This window comes from Pocillopora verrucosa, chromosome 14 (assembly GCF_036669915.1).
Source record: "Pocillopora verrucosa isolate sample1 chromosome 14, ASM3666991v2, whole genome shotgun sequence".
Lineage (NCBI taxonomy): Eukaryota > Metazoa > Cnidaria > Anthozoa > Scleractinia > Pocilloporidae > Pocillopora > Pocillopora verrucosa.
The window spans coordinates 1,018,032-1,036,196 of NC_089325.1; the positions used below are offsets into that span (position 1 = coordinate 1,018,032).

The window sequence follows — 18,165 nt, forward strand, 5'->3', positions numbered from 1 at the left end:
GACTGCCACCGTCATTTTGGATCTCCGCCTGGGTAGATTTTAGTCACGTGCTAGGCAACGTATAATCAGTAACAAGGTAGAATTTCATTTCAGGCCTATTTATCAATTTTGTGGTGTATAACTTTCGCATTTTAGTACGTAATATGTAATTTGAATCTTCAAATTTTCTTGAAACTTAAAAGAAAATTATTCTTTAAAAATTTACTGAAAATCGGTAGCTAAAATTGTTTGTTTAGGTGTTATTTGATTTTCGCGTTAACTTCAGTTGCCGGCATCTTTTGTTGCTTCACACAGGAAAAACACACGATAAGAAACGTAATTAACGCCATAACAGAAAAAGCTTTTGAACATCTGTAAACTCCGAGCGCTTCGCAGTAAGTGATATTTTCAATGAATCTTCGGATTACTTTCAAGTTCAAGGATTGTAAATTACAATTTTATGAAAAACGAAGGTTGTTCTGTTATTTCAGTGTGAATCCTAGCATGCCTGCCAGTCGCTGGCGCCGCTTGTTGAAACTAAAACGAAAAAAAAAACTCTTTTAAGATTATCACTGGCTTCTTTTTCACCTCACCACTATTCTTAGCAAAAAAGGTCGCCATTTCGTTTGTTTTTTTTGTTTGTATTGCTCGCCAATAACTATCAAATGCACACAAAAGCCTAAAATCGAAAAAAAGTTTACAGGAATCGACCAATCGAGCGAGCGAGCGAGTGCTATTCCCCACATCGTATCTACAACTCGCTCTTGCACATGCGCGCAATTCACGAGTTAAAAATGATGAAAATAAGTGCCTTGTCTGTCAGCTGATGTAGATAGTAGGAGAACTAGAGAAAGATTCCGCTCTTTTTTTACTCTTCCCTACGAACTAAGATAACGCTAATAAATGCATAGTGCAGCTACCAGGCGTGTCGATATCGTATATTTGGTAAAGATAAATATATCAACTCCCTTGGATGAAAATAGTTATAAATAATGATGATATTACTAAAACAGAAATAAATATAAGATTACAAAAAAACTTACGTCAGTGTTACGAGGAAAGAGACTGTGTTCTTTATGCCATGCCATTTTCTTCCACTAATCCTTGGATATCGAACCTAATACATTTCTTTTCCTAGAGAAAGATGTTACTGAGTCTATAAGGCTCAGTGGTAGAGCATCAGAGTACAGAATCTGAAGTTCTGAGGTTCGATTCCTTATCGGGACTTTCTTTGTCCCACGCTCGTGGGACGAAAACTATCTTTCTCTATTTCTTCACCGAGCGCAAAACTTACCATCTCTCCTGTTCTATTTACAAATATTTCTTTTCTTCATAAGAACAACGAATTAAAAATGACTGCATGCCCTTTCCTTTCCAGCCGTCTATGAGACTAAAGGACGTGATGAGCGATTGGAAGAAAGAAATAGAATTAGGATTACGAAACTGTTTATATGAGACAAACTGACGTAAAGAGCAATTTAACGTAGATATCAATACATGTGTTTCGAATTAAGTATAAGCCGATATGTCAGAGAGGTAAGCCTACTCAATGTTAATTGAACTACGATGAGCATTGGCTTTTGGCGACGTTGGAAGTTTGTTGACGGACTCAACACCTGCCATCTAGCATGAAAATGATGCGGATTTTAATATTTTTGGCATTGCCTTAGATACGTAAAATTGAATTACAAGATTAAAATTTACTTTGAAAAAAGGGCAGCAATAATTTATCACAGAAATCCTATAAAAAATGTAGAAAAGAAGAAAAGACTAGGCATGAAACAATTATGTTGCATACGAGAGTGGTAATGCATTTGTGAAATTATATTAATGCAGGGGACATTATCGCAACATTGACTCGGATCAGATACGCTAATAATAGTTTTGATCTCGAAAATTCAACATGGAAGGATAAGAGTAACATTCTTAAAAGTCCATATAACTAATTGACAAGCTTGCTCATTATGCCGCAAAATCCGTGCTAGCACTTAACAAATTGACATGTTTAATACACCGTCGAAATAAAGATAGACGGATTCATGGCACGTCTAAATGTAGTGAAATATAATAATTCCAGTCAGGTAACAGGGACAAACCGCTTCGTGCACAAAGTACAAATAAAAATTATCTAGATGAATCCATAATATAATACTACGATTTCCCAGAGTTCAGTGAAATTCATTAATAGTTCGCCGGGGGCACACGCTTTCTTAGTATCTGTGAATATATCTATAAGCTAGATAATTATGCTAGGTACTAACAGTATTTATGGATGGATGATGTTACTTTGATATCCTGAAAGAAGTTCAGTAAACACCGTTAGTGTTACTGGAGAAACAACTTAGTGTCAATTCCTTGAATATTTCACTAATATCATTCCGGGAAGGTTTTTTTAATTTCATACAAGGGCACCATTTGTCCCGATATATTATTTACCTCCACTACGTGGCTATTGTCAAAAACGCAGAATTAATCAGGAAGATTTAAGGTGTTTTTTAAGAATTGTACTGGGCGTAAAAATCACCTAATCAGGCGAATAAGCGGGCGCGCACTCTAAGAACACGGTACTGTTTTTCAATAAATGTACCAGGTAAAGATGTACGATGGTCCTTAGCTTGTGAACGAGCATGGTGTACAAATTTTACCCTTTAAATTGGAGGAATTAAGAAAAAATTCATCGAACGGATAATACAAGATATGACTAAGAGCGTGCACAAAGCCCATTACTCGATGACGCAAACTATGACCATGAAAAAAACGACTCGAGGAACGTTTTGAGTGGATATTGTTTAAAATTGCGTTTTAATAGCTCGATGCGTTTCCTGATTTTTAGAGCTACATCTCCCCCTCGGCATAACATGAATGTATTACTCAGTTCAAATTAAAACGTGAATGAACTCCTGTCGAGGATTCCTCGCTAAGAGGTCGCACTAGCAGGTGATTTCACGTTTTTGTTCTGTATGGAACGGCTACGAATAGTCAATTTTACAGTTACGTGCTCGGTTGCCAAATCTTTGATTAAGAGTGAGGTTAAGGGTGACCTTGTTATGAGACAAACGTTGCCGCTTTTCAAATGTAAATTTATTTATCATGCTATCCAGACACTGGTCCCTATTACAATACCTTCAGCCTCAGTCTACATCAAAAACTTGGCAACTAAGTGCACAACTGAAAAATGGCCTATTGTACAAAGTTTTAAAACGCACGCGCAGCGCTATCATTTTGTTCAGTAGATCGCTTGTTCATTAGATCTATGGTTTTTTTTAGAGTCCCAAAAAAAATTAAAGCTTTTAGCTTAGCTTAAGTTGATGAAAGGATCCGCTTATGATAATTGCAAGATGAATCCTTTCCTCCTGAAGGAGAGGATTTTCCTAGATTTATGAACCGACACTTACGCAATGATAACACCACACACAAGGCTTCAAGAAAGATTCTTCTTACAACAAAGCCTAATTGTCGTTTCTATTTATCTAACAGATATGTAAATAGCCAATTCAATGAGAGACAATTCGGGAAAAAAGTATTGCAAACTGTCATCTTGATAAAAATGATAAACAATTAGATTTTAAATCATTCGCCAAATTCACCACAAGGTAACAGTTGGCCATTTTACAGTTGTGCACTTCGTTGCAAAGCCTTTGATTAAGAGTGAGGCTAAAGGCGACATTCTTAACAGCGATGGAATAGTCCATTTTACAGTTGTGTCCTTGGTTGCCAAGCCTTTGAACAGGAGTGAGGCTAAGGTTGACCTTGTTATGATACAAACCTTGTTACTTTTCAAATGCAAATTACTTTGTTATCATGCTAACTAGATACTGGTCTCTGTCACAACAAGGTCACCTTCAGCATCACTCCAAATCAAAGGCTTGGCATCTAAGTACACCACTGTAAAATGGCCTATTATATCCAATGTAGAGAAGACATAGTCCATCCTCAACATGGATCCTTCTCTACCTTGACAGGAGTGACGTGCGCAGATTTTCCGAGATTGGCAATCAGATAGGAAAATGTACCGCTCACCTGGCATGGAAACTAAAAACCAGCACGAGGTATTTGAAGGAAACAAATAAAAAAGAGTGCATTTAAGAAACAAAATGGGAGTTAAAGTCAACTTCAGTCCCCACTCACTGTAACCCTTCGGGGACGACGACACCTTCTGCAGATGCCTCTTTTTTTGGGACTAAAAACCAGTTGTAAAGCAAGGGGAGAATCCTTAATAATAAACTTCCTTCGAGAGCTCAAAGAACTAGGAGAAGAGCTCAAAGAACTAGGTGAAGACTGGCGAACATTCACTTACCCTCGGTCATGTTCAAGGAAAGGAGTCGGTCATTCCTTCGTTTCGACAGATTTCCAGATAACATTCAAGCATGTAATGGAGGAATCTGTGAGGGTCACAAAAAAAGCAAGTAAACCTATTCAGTGGTGTGGCTAAGTAGACAAAAAAATAAAATAAATATAAAAAAAGGGCAAGGCGCCAGGCGTATGATACCAACACCCTTATCATATCAAAAGTTTGGCTCGGAATGAAGTAAATTTCACAAGACCTAACGCACCAAGGGATTCGAATAAAACTATAATAAGAACTTGGAATGCTTAAATACCAAAAGATCAAAACCTTCTCATATGATTTCACGTTTTTAATGAGGAAACTTTACAAGTTCGATGTCTAAATATGATAACAGTTTTGTTCATTAACGGTATCGTTTTCCTCCTGCTGCTCATAAGGGAGGCGGACTTCGAAAAAACATTTCGTTCCTTCAGTATTTTCAGACGAGAAATTATAACAGTTCAATTTCCCTTCTCTTCAACGGTATAGCAACAAGGGAAATGGACACTTTTCAAACCTCTATCCTATTCTCACACATTCCTATACACTTACCTTTGATGTATAGGAAATACGTGCACAACAAAAAACACCTAGGTAGATTGAAATACAGTTGTCAATTATAGGCTAGAGTAATTTCACGATGAAAAACATATGAACTGTTTTTAAACCAAATACGTCCAGAAAATTGAAATAAAAATAATGTTTTAGTCCTTTTCAAATAATAATAATAACAATAAAATTCAAACTAATCACAATAAAATAACTTATTATACTAAAGGTATTAAAATACTAATGATATAATAATAGGAAATGAGTCGAGAGAAGTTTGACTTCCAAGTACTGATAAAAATGTAAGGTTTCAGAGGTTTTGAGAACGGGAAGGGAAAATTTAGACACTCCCCACACGTGTTCGCATGATGTTAAATTTCCATGAGCGGTGTTTAGATAATACGCATACAGCACCCAACCGAGAACGTGCAAGTTAAAAAGCAGTATTTTTACGACGAGAAATGAAAGATTATATCATCTGATAAAATTTGACATTTTGCCAACTTGATTAATACCATTGGTTAGGCCTGTCCCGATTGTGCCGGGCAACTTTTGAGCAACTTTTTGCGGTTCTTCTAACTTCGAGCAATTTTTGCCTTCCTCAGCAATTTTTGGGTAAAATATATGTTTAGAGCTCATATCAAGCATGAAAATGTCAACGATTTCATTGCAAATTTCAATTTCTGCAAATTTCTTGATTGATGATCAACCTTCTGAACACAAACGAAGGTAGTGTTTTATTATGTTCGACTTAAGAGTATCCTTAAGTTTCACCCATACTAACGAGCAGCTTTTAAAAGCTCAGTTTCAAGTACTATTTCAAAAACGAGTGCGAGGTTTCATCAGGGTTTCCAAACACGAGAAAACAGATGAAAGCACGAGGCCGTAGGCCTCAATCGCGCCTCAAGAATAAAAGAAAACGGAAATATTCACGAATTTTTCACATGTTGTCGGCAAGTTTGTTGTTACGAAAAATTGTATTGTTATGGTAATTTGTCTTTTCGGAAAGGTGCGAGCTACATTTATTGACTGATGTTGGAAATCACTGTGAAGAACGAATAATAAAACTTTTAACAGAGTCCACATAAAAACATCAAGAAATTCAGGAAGCAACTTCTGAAATAAGGCAACTTTTTTGATTTTTGGCAACTTTTGTGCATTAAACGAGCACAATCGGGACAGGCCTACCACTTGTGTTGTATTTATTTTCTATTAAACAAATGAGCTAAAATTCGACTCGATTAATTGAGCGACTCGATCGATCGACGTAGCTGTAATACTCAGTTTCCCCGCGACTCAATCGAACGAGTTTTATTACTCAGTTTCCCCGCAGCCAAAAGAAAACTTTATTGAATATTTATTTAAATTACTCATGTACGTTTACGTTGATCATGACTTTCGCAGATGTGGTGGCTCTTAAAATAGCCGGTTTTAGCAACCTGAAATCGTCCTAAGCGACGAAAGCAGGGCGCGGCGGCTCCTAAAAGAGCCGCTTTATGAAGCTACTGCTGCGTTGAGGTGTGTGCACCAGAGTTGAACCCATCCCAGAAAAACTCGAGTCTATGTGGAGGTTAGCGGAGGTATGGGTTTGTTTTATTTACAACGGCGGTTTGTGTTCTTCTCATATCTTTAAAGGTTCGTTCGGTCATTTATATATAGCAGGTAATTTAGTGTTAACAACTGATTTGAAAACGTAAATTAGCCACCGCAAAGGGTAAAAAAGCTGAGGTTTCGGGGGGCAGCCCTCCGTTAGAGCGATTGGAGGAACTGAGGGTTGTGTGTGGGTTTAGATGCAGAAAGTGGAGCTACGCCATTGGTTGGAATATGGTGACGAGAAAACAGGAATAAATTAGTTGAATGAAAAGCGCTCGTTGATTTTGTGGGGATTAAGGGTGCCGATATGGAAGACAAATTTTTGTTGTAGTGTTTTACGGCTTTTTGGAACCTTTTTATTGAAAACGCAAACCCATAATTCGACCTCTATGTATAGATAGTTCCTTGCAGTTCCTAACCTCTTAAGTCATTTATCTCCTGGTTACCATGCGGGAAGTATCGACTGATGTTATATTACTTCAGAATGATCGAATCGAAATTTAAAAAAATCTAAAAACCGTTACGAGCTGTCTCTTCGCATATGTACTCCAATTAAGAACGAAAAAGAAAAAACACTTCACTTATCAACCATAAAATTAGACAACGTAGAACTCATTAGTCAATGAAATCTCCTCTAAAAATTAAGACTAACCAAAGAATTGATCTATGAAAGTTATTTTATTGATGAGAAAAATAAAACCTGCATCATCATAACTCGATACACGCACAGCTAAATCATAAGCCTATTCTTTTACAACATAGCATGCAGTTTACAATTATGTATAATTGACGAGGCAAAAACGATTACGAAATATTTCGTGATCAAAGCTTTATTAAAAGAATTGTAAATTTTCTGCTCAGGAGCGTGAAACGAACGAATTTCTGGCATGTACGATACCATGTATAGATTTAGCCTGCTGAAATCGTTATTTACTAGAATTAACGACCAGAAAATTGCATAGGTTTGCGTTAAAATTTTAAAATTCTGAAATTGTTCGGTTAAAAAATTGAAGTCTTCTATTGAACAATACTTTTAGGAAACATCAACTCTTAAAATTAATATCAACCAGTCGAAAACCGAACCGAAAAACTTACAAATTTCTTGCATTTACGAGATTTACTGCTTAAGTGCCACTCTCGCTAAGAGCGGTCCTCTCGACTTCCCGTCGGAAAAAAGTTTTCTTTTATTTTTTGCCCATGAAAAGGGTTTAGGACACATGTTTCAAAAATAGTTTAGTTGTTCTCCAATTCTCTTTTTTTGCGTCGCCACCAGCCAAAAATCATTTTTGGCCAGACCACCTCTGTGAAAAGCGATCACTATGAACTCAAACCCATGAAAATCTTGTGAAATAATTCATTGTAAATTCACAGATTTTTCACAGGATTTTCATGGTTAAATCAATGACATTTTCATGGTCTCAGTGCCATGAAAAAGACCTGAAAAAGACCTGAAAAATCCCATGAAAAACCTGTGAAAATTTCCATATTCACGACCCATGAAATATTGAGTAAAGTGACCTAGAAGCCATGAAATACCCATGAAAATGGCATTTCATGGCCTTTTCAAAGGTACTGAGAAACCCATGAATTTCAAGCCCAAAATTTCATGGTGTCAAAGTTCACTAGTTTTTAATGGGTTGCAGCAAATCATGACCCATGAATATGCTGTGAATATGTAAAAAATTCATTGACCATGAAAATTTTCCTTGAATTTTCATGGCCTCTACATGGTTTTTTCATGGCACATGAAAGTTAATTGCCAGTTAGTTTTCATGGGGTTGTTAGGAATATGCAAGCACCATGAAAATTCTTTGGAAACCCTATGAATTTGGAATTAAAAATTCTTCACTTTTTTTGTACCGAAGACTGTACTACAGTGTATAGCTTGCAGTATACCATAACTGTAATACATACACTATCACTTAAATTATACACTGAAGAACTAACCTATCTGTGAAACTTCTTGGTCCTGTTGTACAAGCACACACACATGAAAGACATGACCAGAAGTCTGGATTCTCTGTTAGTTTATTTTGTTTCACCAGCTGTACATAAATATTACTTTAGGATTCCAAAATTGTGATAATTCAGTTTACACTTTCTTAAATAAAAAAAGTTGGTATGAAATTTTCTGCATAAAATTAAGATGTTAATGATTTTTAGCTCTATTTTGATATCACTGATTTTCCTTGTGGAGACAGATTCTGCTCCTATATTTCTGTTTATTTAAACTATTTTGAAGGCATATTATAAATAAATTTGATGTGAAAAATATTTGGACGAAATTATTGAAAATAAACTCACTGGTTTGATGTACTTTTGTCTAAACTTCAAATATCATTTCCTTCGTCTAATATCATGTGTAAAATTTTATGGACAGTTATTATAATGTCCATTTATGTAACAGCATTCATGTAAATTTCTTGATATGTTTTACACTTGTGATCAATACTCTCAAGGTAACTAACAACAAAACAATTACCAACTTTCTGCACTCTTGCATGTGTGAAGATATATCTATGGCTGACTATGTCAGTGTCTCTCTGTTTTGGCCACCTGAATGTGCCATCCTTCTTTCGGTTATCATTACTATTTGCATCTTCATCATCATTTGGACCAAGATAGGCTGCTTTAGCAAGTTTGCATTTCCTTTCATCAGTTTTGTAGACCAACACTATTCACTGTTTGCAAAATAAAGGGAGCACATCATCAGTTATCTAAGAGCCTTTCTTATGTACGTAGTAAACCTAGAAATGGATAACTCGCCAAAACAGGTTCTTTTCAACATGAAGCCGTCAGATACTAAGCGAAGCACTGTGGAAGTGAGGTGAGGTATTTCGCATTCAGAATTTGACTGTATTTTTTATTCCTAAGAACAGTCGTAAGTATTTCCATACAAACTCTTGTGATGTTTCGCCAGATGATCACAGAATAAAAATTTTCAAGTTAAATCAATAGTTAGCGCGCGCGCTCCGATGTTTACGCGTAATAAGATGACCAAGCTTGAACTTACCCCTTCACGTTGTAATGCATATCGATAACTTCATCTTGAGGAAACCTCTTTGAAAAAGCTTTTCAGAAGGTCCATTGCGTTGATCTGGAAAAAAAGAGACTGCTACACAAACACTACGAGAAATGCAATTGGAATGGAACCATTCCGTTCGAGGTACGGAAAAAACCGCCACTTCTTCGTAAATCACGTGTACTTTCACGTGGTGACCTTAGGTCATCGCAGCCATCATAGGTCAGCGGTCACATAGACCTGACCTCACAGGTTATCGTGTTCGACGTTACGAAATGACTCCGAAGAGGTCTAGTTGCTGCGTCTGTAATCTTACAGAATAAAGCAGCACAAAAAGCTGTTCGTTATTTGGAATTCGAAGCAAGTAACAATCGACAGGACATCAGAGTCCAAGAAAGTCAGAGCTGACATCGACAGTGATTCCTGTGAAAGCGATCACGAAATCAACAACGATGTTGTAGAAGGCGATCTCAATGAATACATGAAGGTAACGTTTCATCCCGACTGAGAAGATGGCCTGACTCTGTTAACCGGCGACTCTATGAACGAGGTAAAAATAGCATTTTTTTTCAGGTCACATTTGCACGCTATTCAAAGTTCCAAATTGAGGTGAGAAAGTGATTGATTTTTCATTGTTTTGTTCCACATTTCGTGTAGATGCAATGCGTACTATTGCTGTGCAACTTAAGCATCTGTACTCTGCAGGTGCCTTACTGGAAAAGCCCCAGAAGATTCCTCAGCCGTAAGAATGTAAGAGAAGGCCTTGAACAGGTTTCCAGAGTCATGGCTAACAATCAAAGCCAGCAGTGAGGCAGAAAAAATTCAACAAAGTCGTCCAGGCATGGCGAAGGCAAAAAGGCCCCAAAAAATCAAAGTGAGGATCAAACATCTGGGTCATTGCCTCCAGCCCCATTTGTCTCAACAAAGGAGCAAATTGAAGATCCATTGTTTTGTGATTTCCTGTACATTTTACGTTAACAAAGGCCACTTAAGATGTTTAGGGACATTTTCATTCGACAGTTTTCGCGCTGTACACCAAAATTCCATTAGTGGATAAATTTATAACAAGTCAGTTCCACGGATCATGAAAGTCAGCTCGTTGATAAATCAGTGACTGTGATGAACTCATTAATACCACTTTTAATGGCCTATGGATTCATCAATGAAATTCATGGGCAACAGATTTCAGGGAATATTCATGGCCCATTAATTTTGTTCTCTCAAAACAAATAAATTGTTAGCCCATGAAATGCTGTTTGATTGCAATTCATGGGGATGAAATTCATTCTGATGACTTTCTGGGGAAACTAATGGGTCATGAAAGTAGACTTTGAAGAAATTCATGGGTCATGAAAGTAGGCATATAAAGAAATTCATGGGTCATGAAATTAATTCTGGTGACTTTCATGGGTCATAAAAATAGACTTTGAAGAAATTCATGGGTCATGAAAAAAATTCCCCTAATTCATGAAAAATTCAGGGCTAAAAATAACCCCATGAGGTTGCAGTGTTTATATTTACAAAACAACACGCATACACTCCGAAATATTTCTTGCAGTTTCTCCCAAGATTTAGCGCAATATTTCAAGCTGGGTTTGTCCAGTTGATTTTGATGGTCGCAGGGAAATGTCGAGTTTGTCGCTCAAAACCGTTGTGGTCCATAAGAGCGTAACATCATTAGTGATGGAAACAAATCTGCGGAAAGGAGGGTTAGTTCATCGGGTTCCGTATACTAAATCTCACGTTTACGCGACGTTTTAGGACAACTCGGCATCTAATCTCCATTCAGTTGCTGTGAAAACCTAAAGTTCTCAACGTAGAAGATAAACGAACGAAGTTTGAACTGTCAAAAGGAGATCTTGGTCAATTCCAAGAATAATGCAAATGATATTTGACACGAGCGCAATTGAACAAACACATGGATTTGCGTTGTTTTTAAGAAGCTGGTGGATGGAAGCTAGAGATATACCCGCGGGTTTGAGGCAATCCGTGACCTCATTGGTGTACAAACTATGCACTGATATGCTTTTTCGGCCCGATTAACACCTGTATTTTGAGAATTCTTTCGTACAAAGTAGTGAATTTCTTAATATGCAAATTAAGGTCGAAGAGCAGGGTCTCCTCTGATTACGCTGGTATGATAAATATTTCAGCTGAAGTTTCCGTTTGTCTGTGAACTAACTGAATACACCTTGTAACTTGTAGCAAGATAGAATTCCGTGAGCTACATTGTTGCAGTCGCTGCGCGCTGGACAAAATCTTCGAAATTGACCCTTTCGATCGCTGTTCACAGAGGTGGTCTGGCCAAAAATGATTTTTGGCTGGTGGCGACGCAAAAAAAGAGAATTGGAGAACAACTAAACTATTTTTGAAACATGTGTCCTAAACCCTTTTCATGGGCAAAAAATAAAAGAAAACTTTTTTCCGACGGGAAGTCGAGAGGACCGCTCTTAGCGGGAGCGGCACTTACATTGTTGTTTACCAGAATTAACGACCAGAAAATTGCGCAGCTTCGTGGTGAAAATTCTGAAAATGGTAGTTTCAAAACATTGAACAACACTTTTAGGCCATACAAAAACTTCAAAATATTATTTTCCGTTAAATGAAGAGTACCAAACGTCGCAAAGCCTCAGTTGAAGTCAGAAAGCTTAGTTTTGTTTTCAGCAATGATTCGCATCGCGTTTGGGAATAAAGTATCGTAAACTTCAAAACTAATTTGGCCGCTTGAAAGAACTACGTACTTATTATTTTTCGAAAAGAGTGTTATTTAGCATATTTCCTTTGCATTTTGAGATCCAAAAGGTCTATCTCAGTCGGGATAGAGCGCGAAAACAATCTTACAAGTTTTGAAACTTCGCGGCTAAACTCAACTGGAACTTTCAGCCGAAGTGAATATGCACAATTCATGTGTTGGATACAAGACCGTGTAGTACATAAGGATATTTACTATGCATTGTAGCTCTATAGGAAATACTGAGGTAGGCCTTGCGCGCACTATGTTTTAGAATCGCATAGCTAAAGGTAAACTCGCGGTCTGATTTGCTATCGAAGAGAGGGCATTTAACGTGGAATTGCACTTGTGCACGAAGGGATATTGCTGACGTGGGTCGCGGGCAAAAATTGTTGCTATCGTGAAAATTAAAATGCAACTCGTACTACGAAAAATATCACCTTGGAAATGAACAGAAAAATGAAATGTACAGAAAATGAATGTCTGCCAAATTTTAAATTTAAATTTAAATTTTTAGAAAATTTTAAGGAAACTCCTCACACTCAAAGGACGAGAAAAAGCTTTGAAAAAAAAACAAATTGGCAGAAAATTCAAGAAAAAATTCACTGCAAGACGAGTGAATTCCACGTTAAATTTCACGCGAAAAACCGATATCGCAGGAATCGCGAAAAACCGATATCGCGCGAGTCGCGATATCGGTTTTTTGCGTGAAATTTAACGTGGAATTCACTCGTCAGGCAATGAATTTTTCATTAATATCGCTTTGAGCACCTTGGTCACGTCTGATATACTCTAAAATACTCTCTAAGCTGAAGTGAGGCCGAATGATTCATGACGAAAGGCAATTGATGATTAATGAAGAATGACATCTTTAGTTTCAAGTTGGAAGCTTCAACAGTAAAAAAAAAAAACTGAGTAGTTTAATATTTCTTTCTTCTGATGTTTCGGGCTACAAGAAATCCTGTGAAAGCCGGAAAAATTAGTAATTTAAACAATACATGATACATACAAACGACATTATATAATTTTCAATAATATTTTTACAAACAAACCTAAGCTGAGTCAGTATCTCCCCGGTGTAATTACGAATCAAATAACATTGCCAATGCGATTTTAAAAAGGCATCTGTCAAATCTTGTATTTTTCTGAAGGCGACGAGCACTGTCTTTTCGTTCTGTCTTTTTCTTTTCTGTTTTAAATTCGCTTTGAAAATTTCAAATGTTCAAATAAGCGAAATCCTTCCGATCTTGAGCCAATCGTTATAAGACTCAGTCCATGTCTTTGACGAAAAGATGCGGGGATCTATGTCCAACAGCGAATGAACAAAAATTTGCATTTGAAATTAGCACCGAAAAAAATAGAGAAAAAAGACAAAATAGACAGCTGCTGCAACAAACTGTGTCATAAAATTATGTTAAAGACGCGCTGTCTTTGGTTGAAAGAGCGTGCTGTATCAGGGTACAAACCTTGAACTGAGCTAAAGCTACCACGCCATCTGCCAAATGGTACTATGTCCGACCATTTCCCGGACTTCTCTCTAGCTCATTACTTGAAAGTAAAATTTCGGAAGAAGCGAGCCGGCAAGTAGCAACGGAAAAACCAAACAAAAGTTTGTAAACATGCCAAGCGCCTTAATTTACGTAGTTATAAGGTGAGCTTGCGGAGACAAAAATCCATGCTTACAGAGAAAACGAAGTGGGCAGTCCAAGTTTTAAGGTTTTCACGCGTACTTAGATTTCAAGCTTACGAACGGTAACAAAGATAAAAAACAGCTAACACCCGTATAGTATTTATAGTTTCGTGTTTAAAGACAAAACGAAACAAAACAGGAATGATGAAAATTATAGCCAAACTGGCACGAGTATTAAAATTCATACTGAAGAAAAATTCATGCTTAAGAAGTAGGGAGAAACACCCGACTAAGTCTCGTGTTTCTCCCTACACTTCTTTCGTGCTCTAGCCGCTTCCTGTTAACTTTACTTTACTACAGTATCGGGCACAGTCAAGGCCTCTCTATTTGTTAAATGGGTAGTTTTTCTATATCGCCTCATCATCCACGTTTAATAATATTTGATCCTGTTTCTGACACCGTGTAAAATGTGTTTTCTATTGCTTCTCCTTTTGTTGATTAATTTATAAACAAACTTGGAGATAAATTGAGAAAAAAGAAAGACGATGTCAACGGAAATGCAATCGCACCAAATTTACAGCAATCGTCATTATCTAGTTAAAATCACCTTAGAAACATTTAAAACACAAAGACACCGACCACGCTAAATGTAAATTTACTCCCAAAGTAGGCGTGCGCGGGTGTGTGTTTTTGTGTATTTTGATTATTTTCTTCCAATTGTAACCTTTCTCATCTTGGGATCGTTTATTTAAGAGTATCTTTAAACCACAACAGTCCACCTAATCGAAAAGGCGACGCTACGAAAGTCATCAAAATTCCGTTTTCCGTTTTGAGGTTTTAACCGTCAAGGTGTCATAGCAACGTCTTTAAATGATCAAAGGGCTGTCACGGAACCAGGAGAACTTAAAGAAAATGAAAACAGATCATGACCAAGGTCTGACGATTCATGAGTCATTACTCAATTTGAATATTCAGCACTCACACTGAGATTTTCTTAATAGACAACGCTTGAAAATCACGACATTCAAACTGCAAGTTCAAGAGAATAGTCATGAATGTAACAAGCGCATCGCTAGAGGGAGAAAACAGTTCATACGAAACAACAACAAGCAGTGCAGCTGAAGCACTAGTATCGTACGTATCTGACTGTGGTAATAGCACAAGTGAGACCATAATTCCAAAGGCAGTCACGATGTCATTTTATTGCGTCGTTCTGTTTCTCTCAGTTCTTGGGAACTCCCTGCTTATCTTTATCATCAAGAGAAACAAGCGGATGCAAACAATAACCAATTATCTGATCGCCAATATGGCAGTATCTGACTTATTATTAATAGTTCTGGCAACACCGCGACAAATAATAGAAGAATCGTTTGGGCCTCGAAGATGGCTCATTAGCGGAAGCTTCGGTTCGTTTCTCTGCAAAAGTCTTTCTTTCTTCCAAGATATTTCAACAGCAGTGTCAATTTTGAGTCTCGTCGTCATAGCAATCGACAGATACAGAGGAATTGTGTTTCCATTGCGAAAACCATTCATAAAGCCGGCTAAACTCTACAAAGTTGTCATACCGTTGATATGGCTCTTTTCGATGAGTCTTCACGCACCTTACTTCTACATTTATGGCACAACCACAACTGATGACAAAACATATTGCAATCAGTTGAGCTGGGGTCCTAAATTAGATTTTAAGAAAAGTCAAAAAATATTTTTTATGATAGTATTCATTTGCGTTATAGCTATTCCTGAATGTATCGTCATATCACTGTACTCTGCCATCATATTCAGTCTTAAAAGAAACGCAATTGCAACATGTCAGGGTTCTTCAAATAGCATGGCAGCTCGAAGGCTACAGGAGGACATAAAAGTTGTGAGAAACATTATCGCAATACTTATTGCCTTTTGTGTATCTACTAACCCGTTCATCGTAGTGGCTTTCATGTTTCATTTCGTCTGGGATTTCAAAATACCTTGTAATATGAAGGTTTTCGTCTTTGTAGTCCATTTAATATTTTATTTGCATGCATTAGTAAATCCTTTCATTTATTATATTTTCAACGACAAATATCGACAGAGTTTTCTGAAAATCTTCCGCCAAGTCTCTCTCTCCTTCAGTTGCAAAAAGAACAGAAAAAAGAAGAAAAACTCACGGAATTTGATCGAAACTTCAATGTGACCAACGACAGATAACTGCAGACTCCTAGAAATAATTCATTTTATCCTTTCGTAAGTGGATTCACACCGAAGACCGGTAAATGTTGTCAAATGACGAACTGAATATTTCAAGAGCTGGGGTACAGAGGTACTCATTTCTTATTTCGACATCACCTTGACAAGTTCAGCAGTAAACAATTTTCACAAAAAATAAGAACACTTTTGTTCGAATTCACGGTTTCAGTGAATGATATTCATAGGGCTGATACATAAATATGCAAATAACGACTCTTTTAATAACTGATGGTATCGATCACTAGTTTATAAGTGTTAGAGAAGTTGGTTGTTTCGTAACTTTCTGTTCACTTTTGTTTTCTGACAGAAAAAAATGTCTGTTATACTTGTGTTAAAAGAATCAAATGATATAAATACAATTCCCTCTAAGAGTTAAACGTCACGGAAAATGGAGATTAGGAGTTACTCATTATCTATTCAAGGATAATCTTAAAGGGAAGTCGCATACTGCATATAACCGGGAGAAAATATGATGTACATCATGTGCTTCATTTTCATTGCTTTTGTTTGTGTTCTTATCGGTTTATTTTTCTCACGCTCGTGACAGGATGAAAAACATCTTTCTGAACTTGTAATTAGATGCGAAAGGAGCTATTGGTAATTACAAACAATGTTGATTATGAATCGAAACTTTCAGTTTTGAGGACCGTTCTAGAGCGAAACCGGAAGGGATGATATTTGTTTCAACCCGTAATCTAATTTTGCTAGCAGGCAAGGGGTGATTTGGAGGAAAAACTTACTCCGCGATCGAGAACGAAGATGGAATTTCTGTCGAAGTGACACAAAGATTCTGTAGGAAAAACACGCTGTTTTCTTTGTGTTAAAAGCAACTGTAGGTCAGGGTCACCGGTTCATGTTTGTGTGGAAAGTTATAATCAATTTGGAAAGTTCGGTTCCCTCAAAGCTTTCTGATAGGAAATGATTGCTGCTGTATTTTAACACAAATTAAAAAAAATAATAATAAAAATAAATAATTTTAATTTTATGCCTTTCATAATTATGGGTGATATAAAGGAAATACTTGTGCGGTAGACAAGTGATATGGCTGGCGGAATAACTGTTGTCAGTTAAAAGTATTTTCAAGATAAAATATATGTTTGGAAGTTCTGGGCAGATTTTAACCCAAAAACGTTTTTTTAAAACATTTCCCCATTAATTGCTTAACCCCTAGACCAAACATGATCAACAAATCAATCAATATATGGTCTCCTTGTCTGACATGAGAGTTCTAAAGGCGGATTTTCACAAGGATGATGTGTAAAATTGCACGTAATGACCGTTTAAGAAATGAGAAGGAAGACAATGTTACGTCATAACTTTTGATCCTGTCAAGTCTTTCAGGAAGAAAACATCAACACCAAGAGTGAAGGTCATTTTGCAGTCTTATAACGCTACGCAAACCGGGAATCTACGGATTAACACTCTTTTATTTTTCATTGAACTAGTTTTGGTTATTACAGGCTTTTATGGGGGAGAGCTGAGCAGACCACGCTGTGCGTGAGATTTTGCGCTGATCTCACGTAATTGCATGTTTGACTACGACGACGATCCTTAGAGAGTGTGGGTGATGGAAATAATTCCTTGTCCTTTCACGTTCCGCCTTATTAAGTCGTTTTTTCCAACTAATTCTGGAGCTTTAACTTTAGCCCAGCTTTTGACTAGTTTGAGGAAAGATAAAACTGGAGACATTTTCCAGAATCGAATGTCCTCGGCATAACAGCTTAACCAAAACTCCTCTTTACGAGAACTTCTAAATCAGACATAATAAGAAAAAAAACCATGTCTCCAACCTTGACATAATAGTTACAGAGAAAATTATCTCAAAAACCCATATTAAAAATTATTTAAACTTGTCCACCTGTGTGGAGATAGCTTATGGCAAGCACGCACACTGTCAAGGTCAGAAGCTTCAAAGGTGAACAAAACATGATTGAAAAAAACAATCAATCCTGAATCAGCCGCGGCGGACACGATCACTAGAATTTCGCTTCTCGACATTCTACAAGAGCTATCGATTAGGTCGGAAGTTTCGGTTCTACCATTGCTTCAAGAAATCCAGAAAATGTTCAGTTATGCTAATATGTGTAGCTCATTTACATTTTATCTGCATT

At 37.0% G+C, this 18,165-nt stretch overlaps 2 protein-coding genes across 7 annotated transcripts in view; one reads left to right on the forward strand and one right to left on the reverse strand.

Moving 5' to 3' along the window:
- Positions 1–18,165, reverse strand: part of LOC131773223 (QRFP-like peptide receptor) — a 45,095-nt gene that overhangs the window by 6,955 nt on the left and 19,975 nt on the right. For 2 of the 6 annotated variants that reach the window (XM_066160880.1, XM_066160882.1), the window contains exon 2: positions 4,277–4,361. The exons of 1 other annotated variant lie outside the window; for it this stretch is intronic. The gene's annotated coding sequence lies outside the window, so the exon portion shown is untranslated. Of the gene's footprint in view, positions 1–1,022; positions 1,337–3,933; positions 4,012–4,276; positions 4,362–4,858; positions 4,897–15,743; positions 15,775–18,165 lie in introns of those variants that run through there. 3 more of the 6 variants (XM_066160881.1, XM_066160883.1, XM_059089208.2) reach the window with 3 other exon arrangements.
- LOC131773226 (QRFP-like peptide receptor) lies at positions 14,628–16,977 on the forward strand. Its single transcript, XM_059089212.2, has one exon. It carries the CDS (start codon positions 14,883–14,885, stop codon positions 15,999–16,001), a length of 1,119 nt encoding a protein of 372 aa, XP_058945195.1. The 5' UTR covers positions 14,628–14,882; the 3' UTR covers positions 16,002–16,977.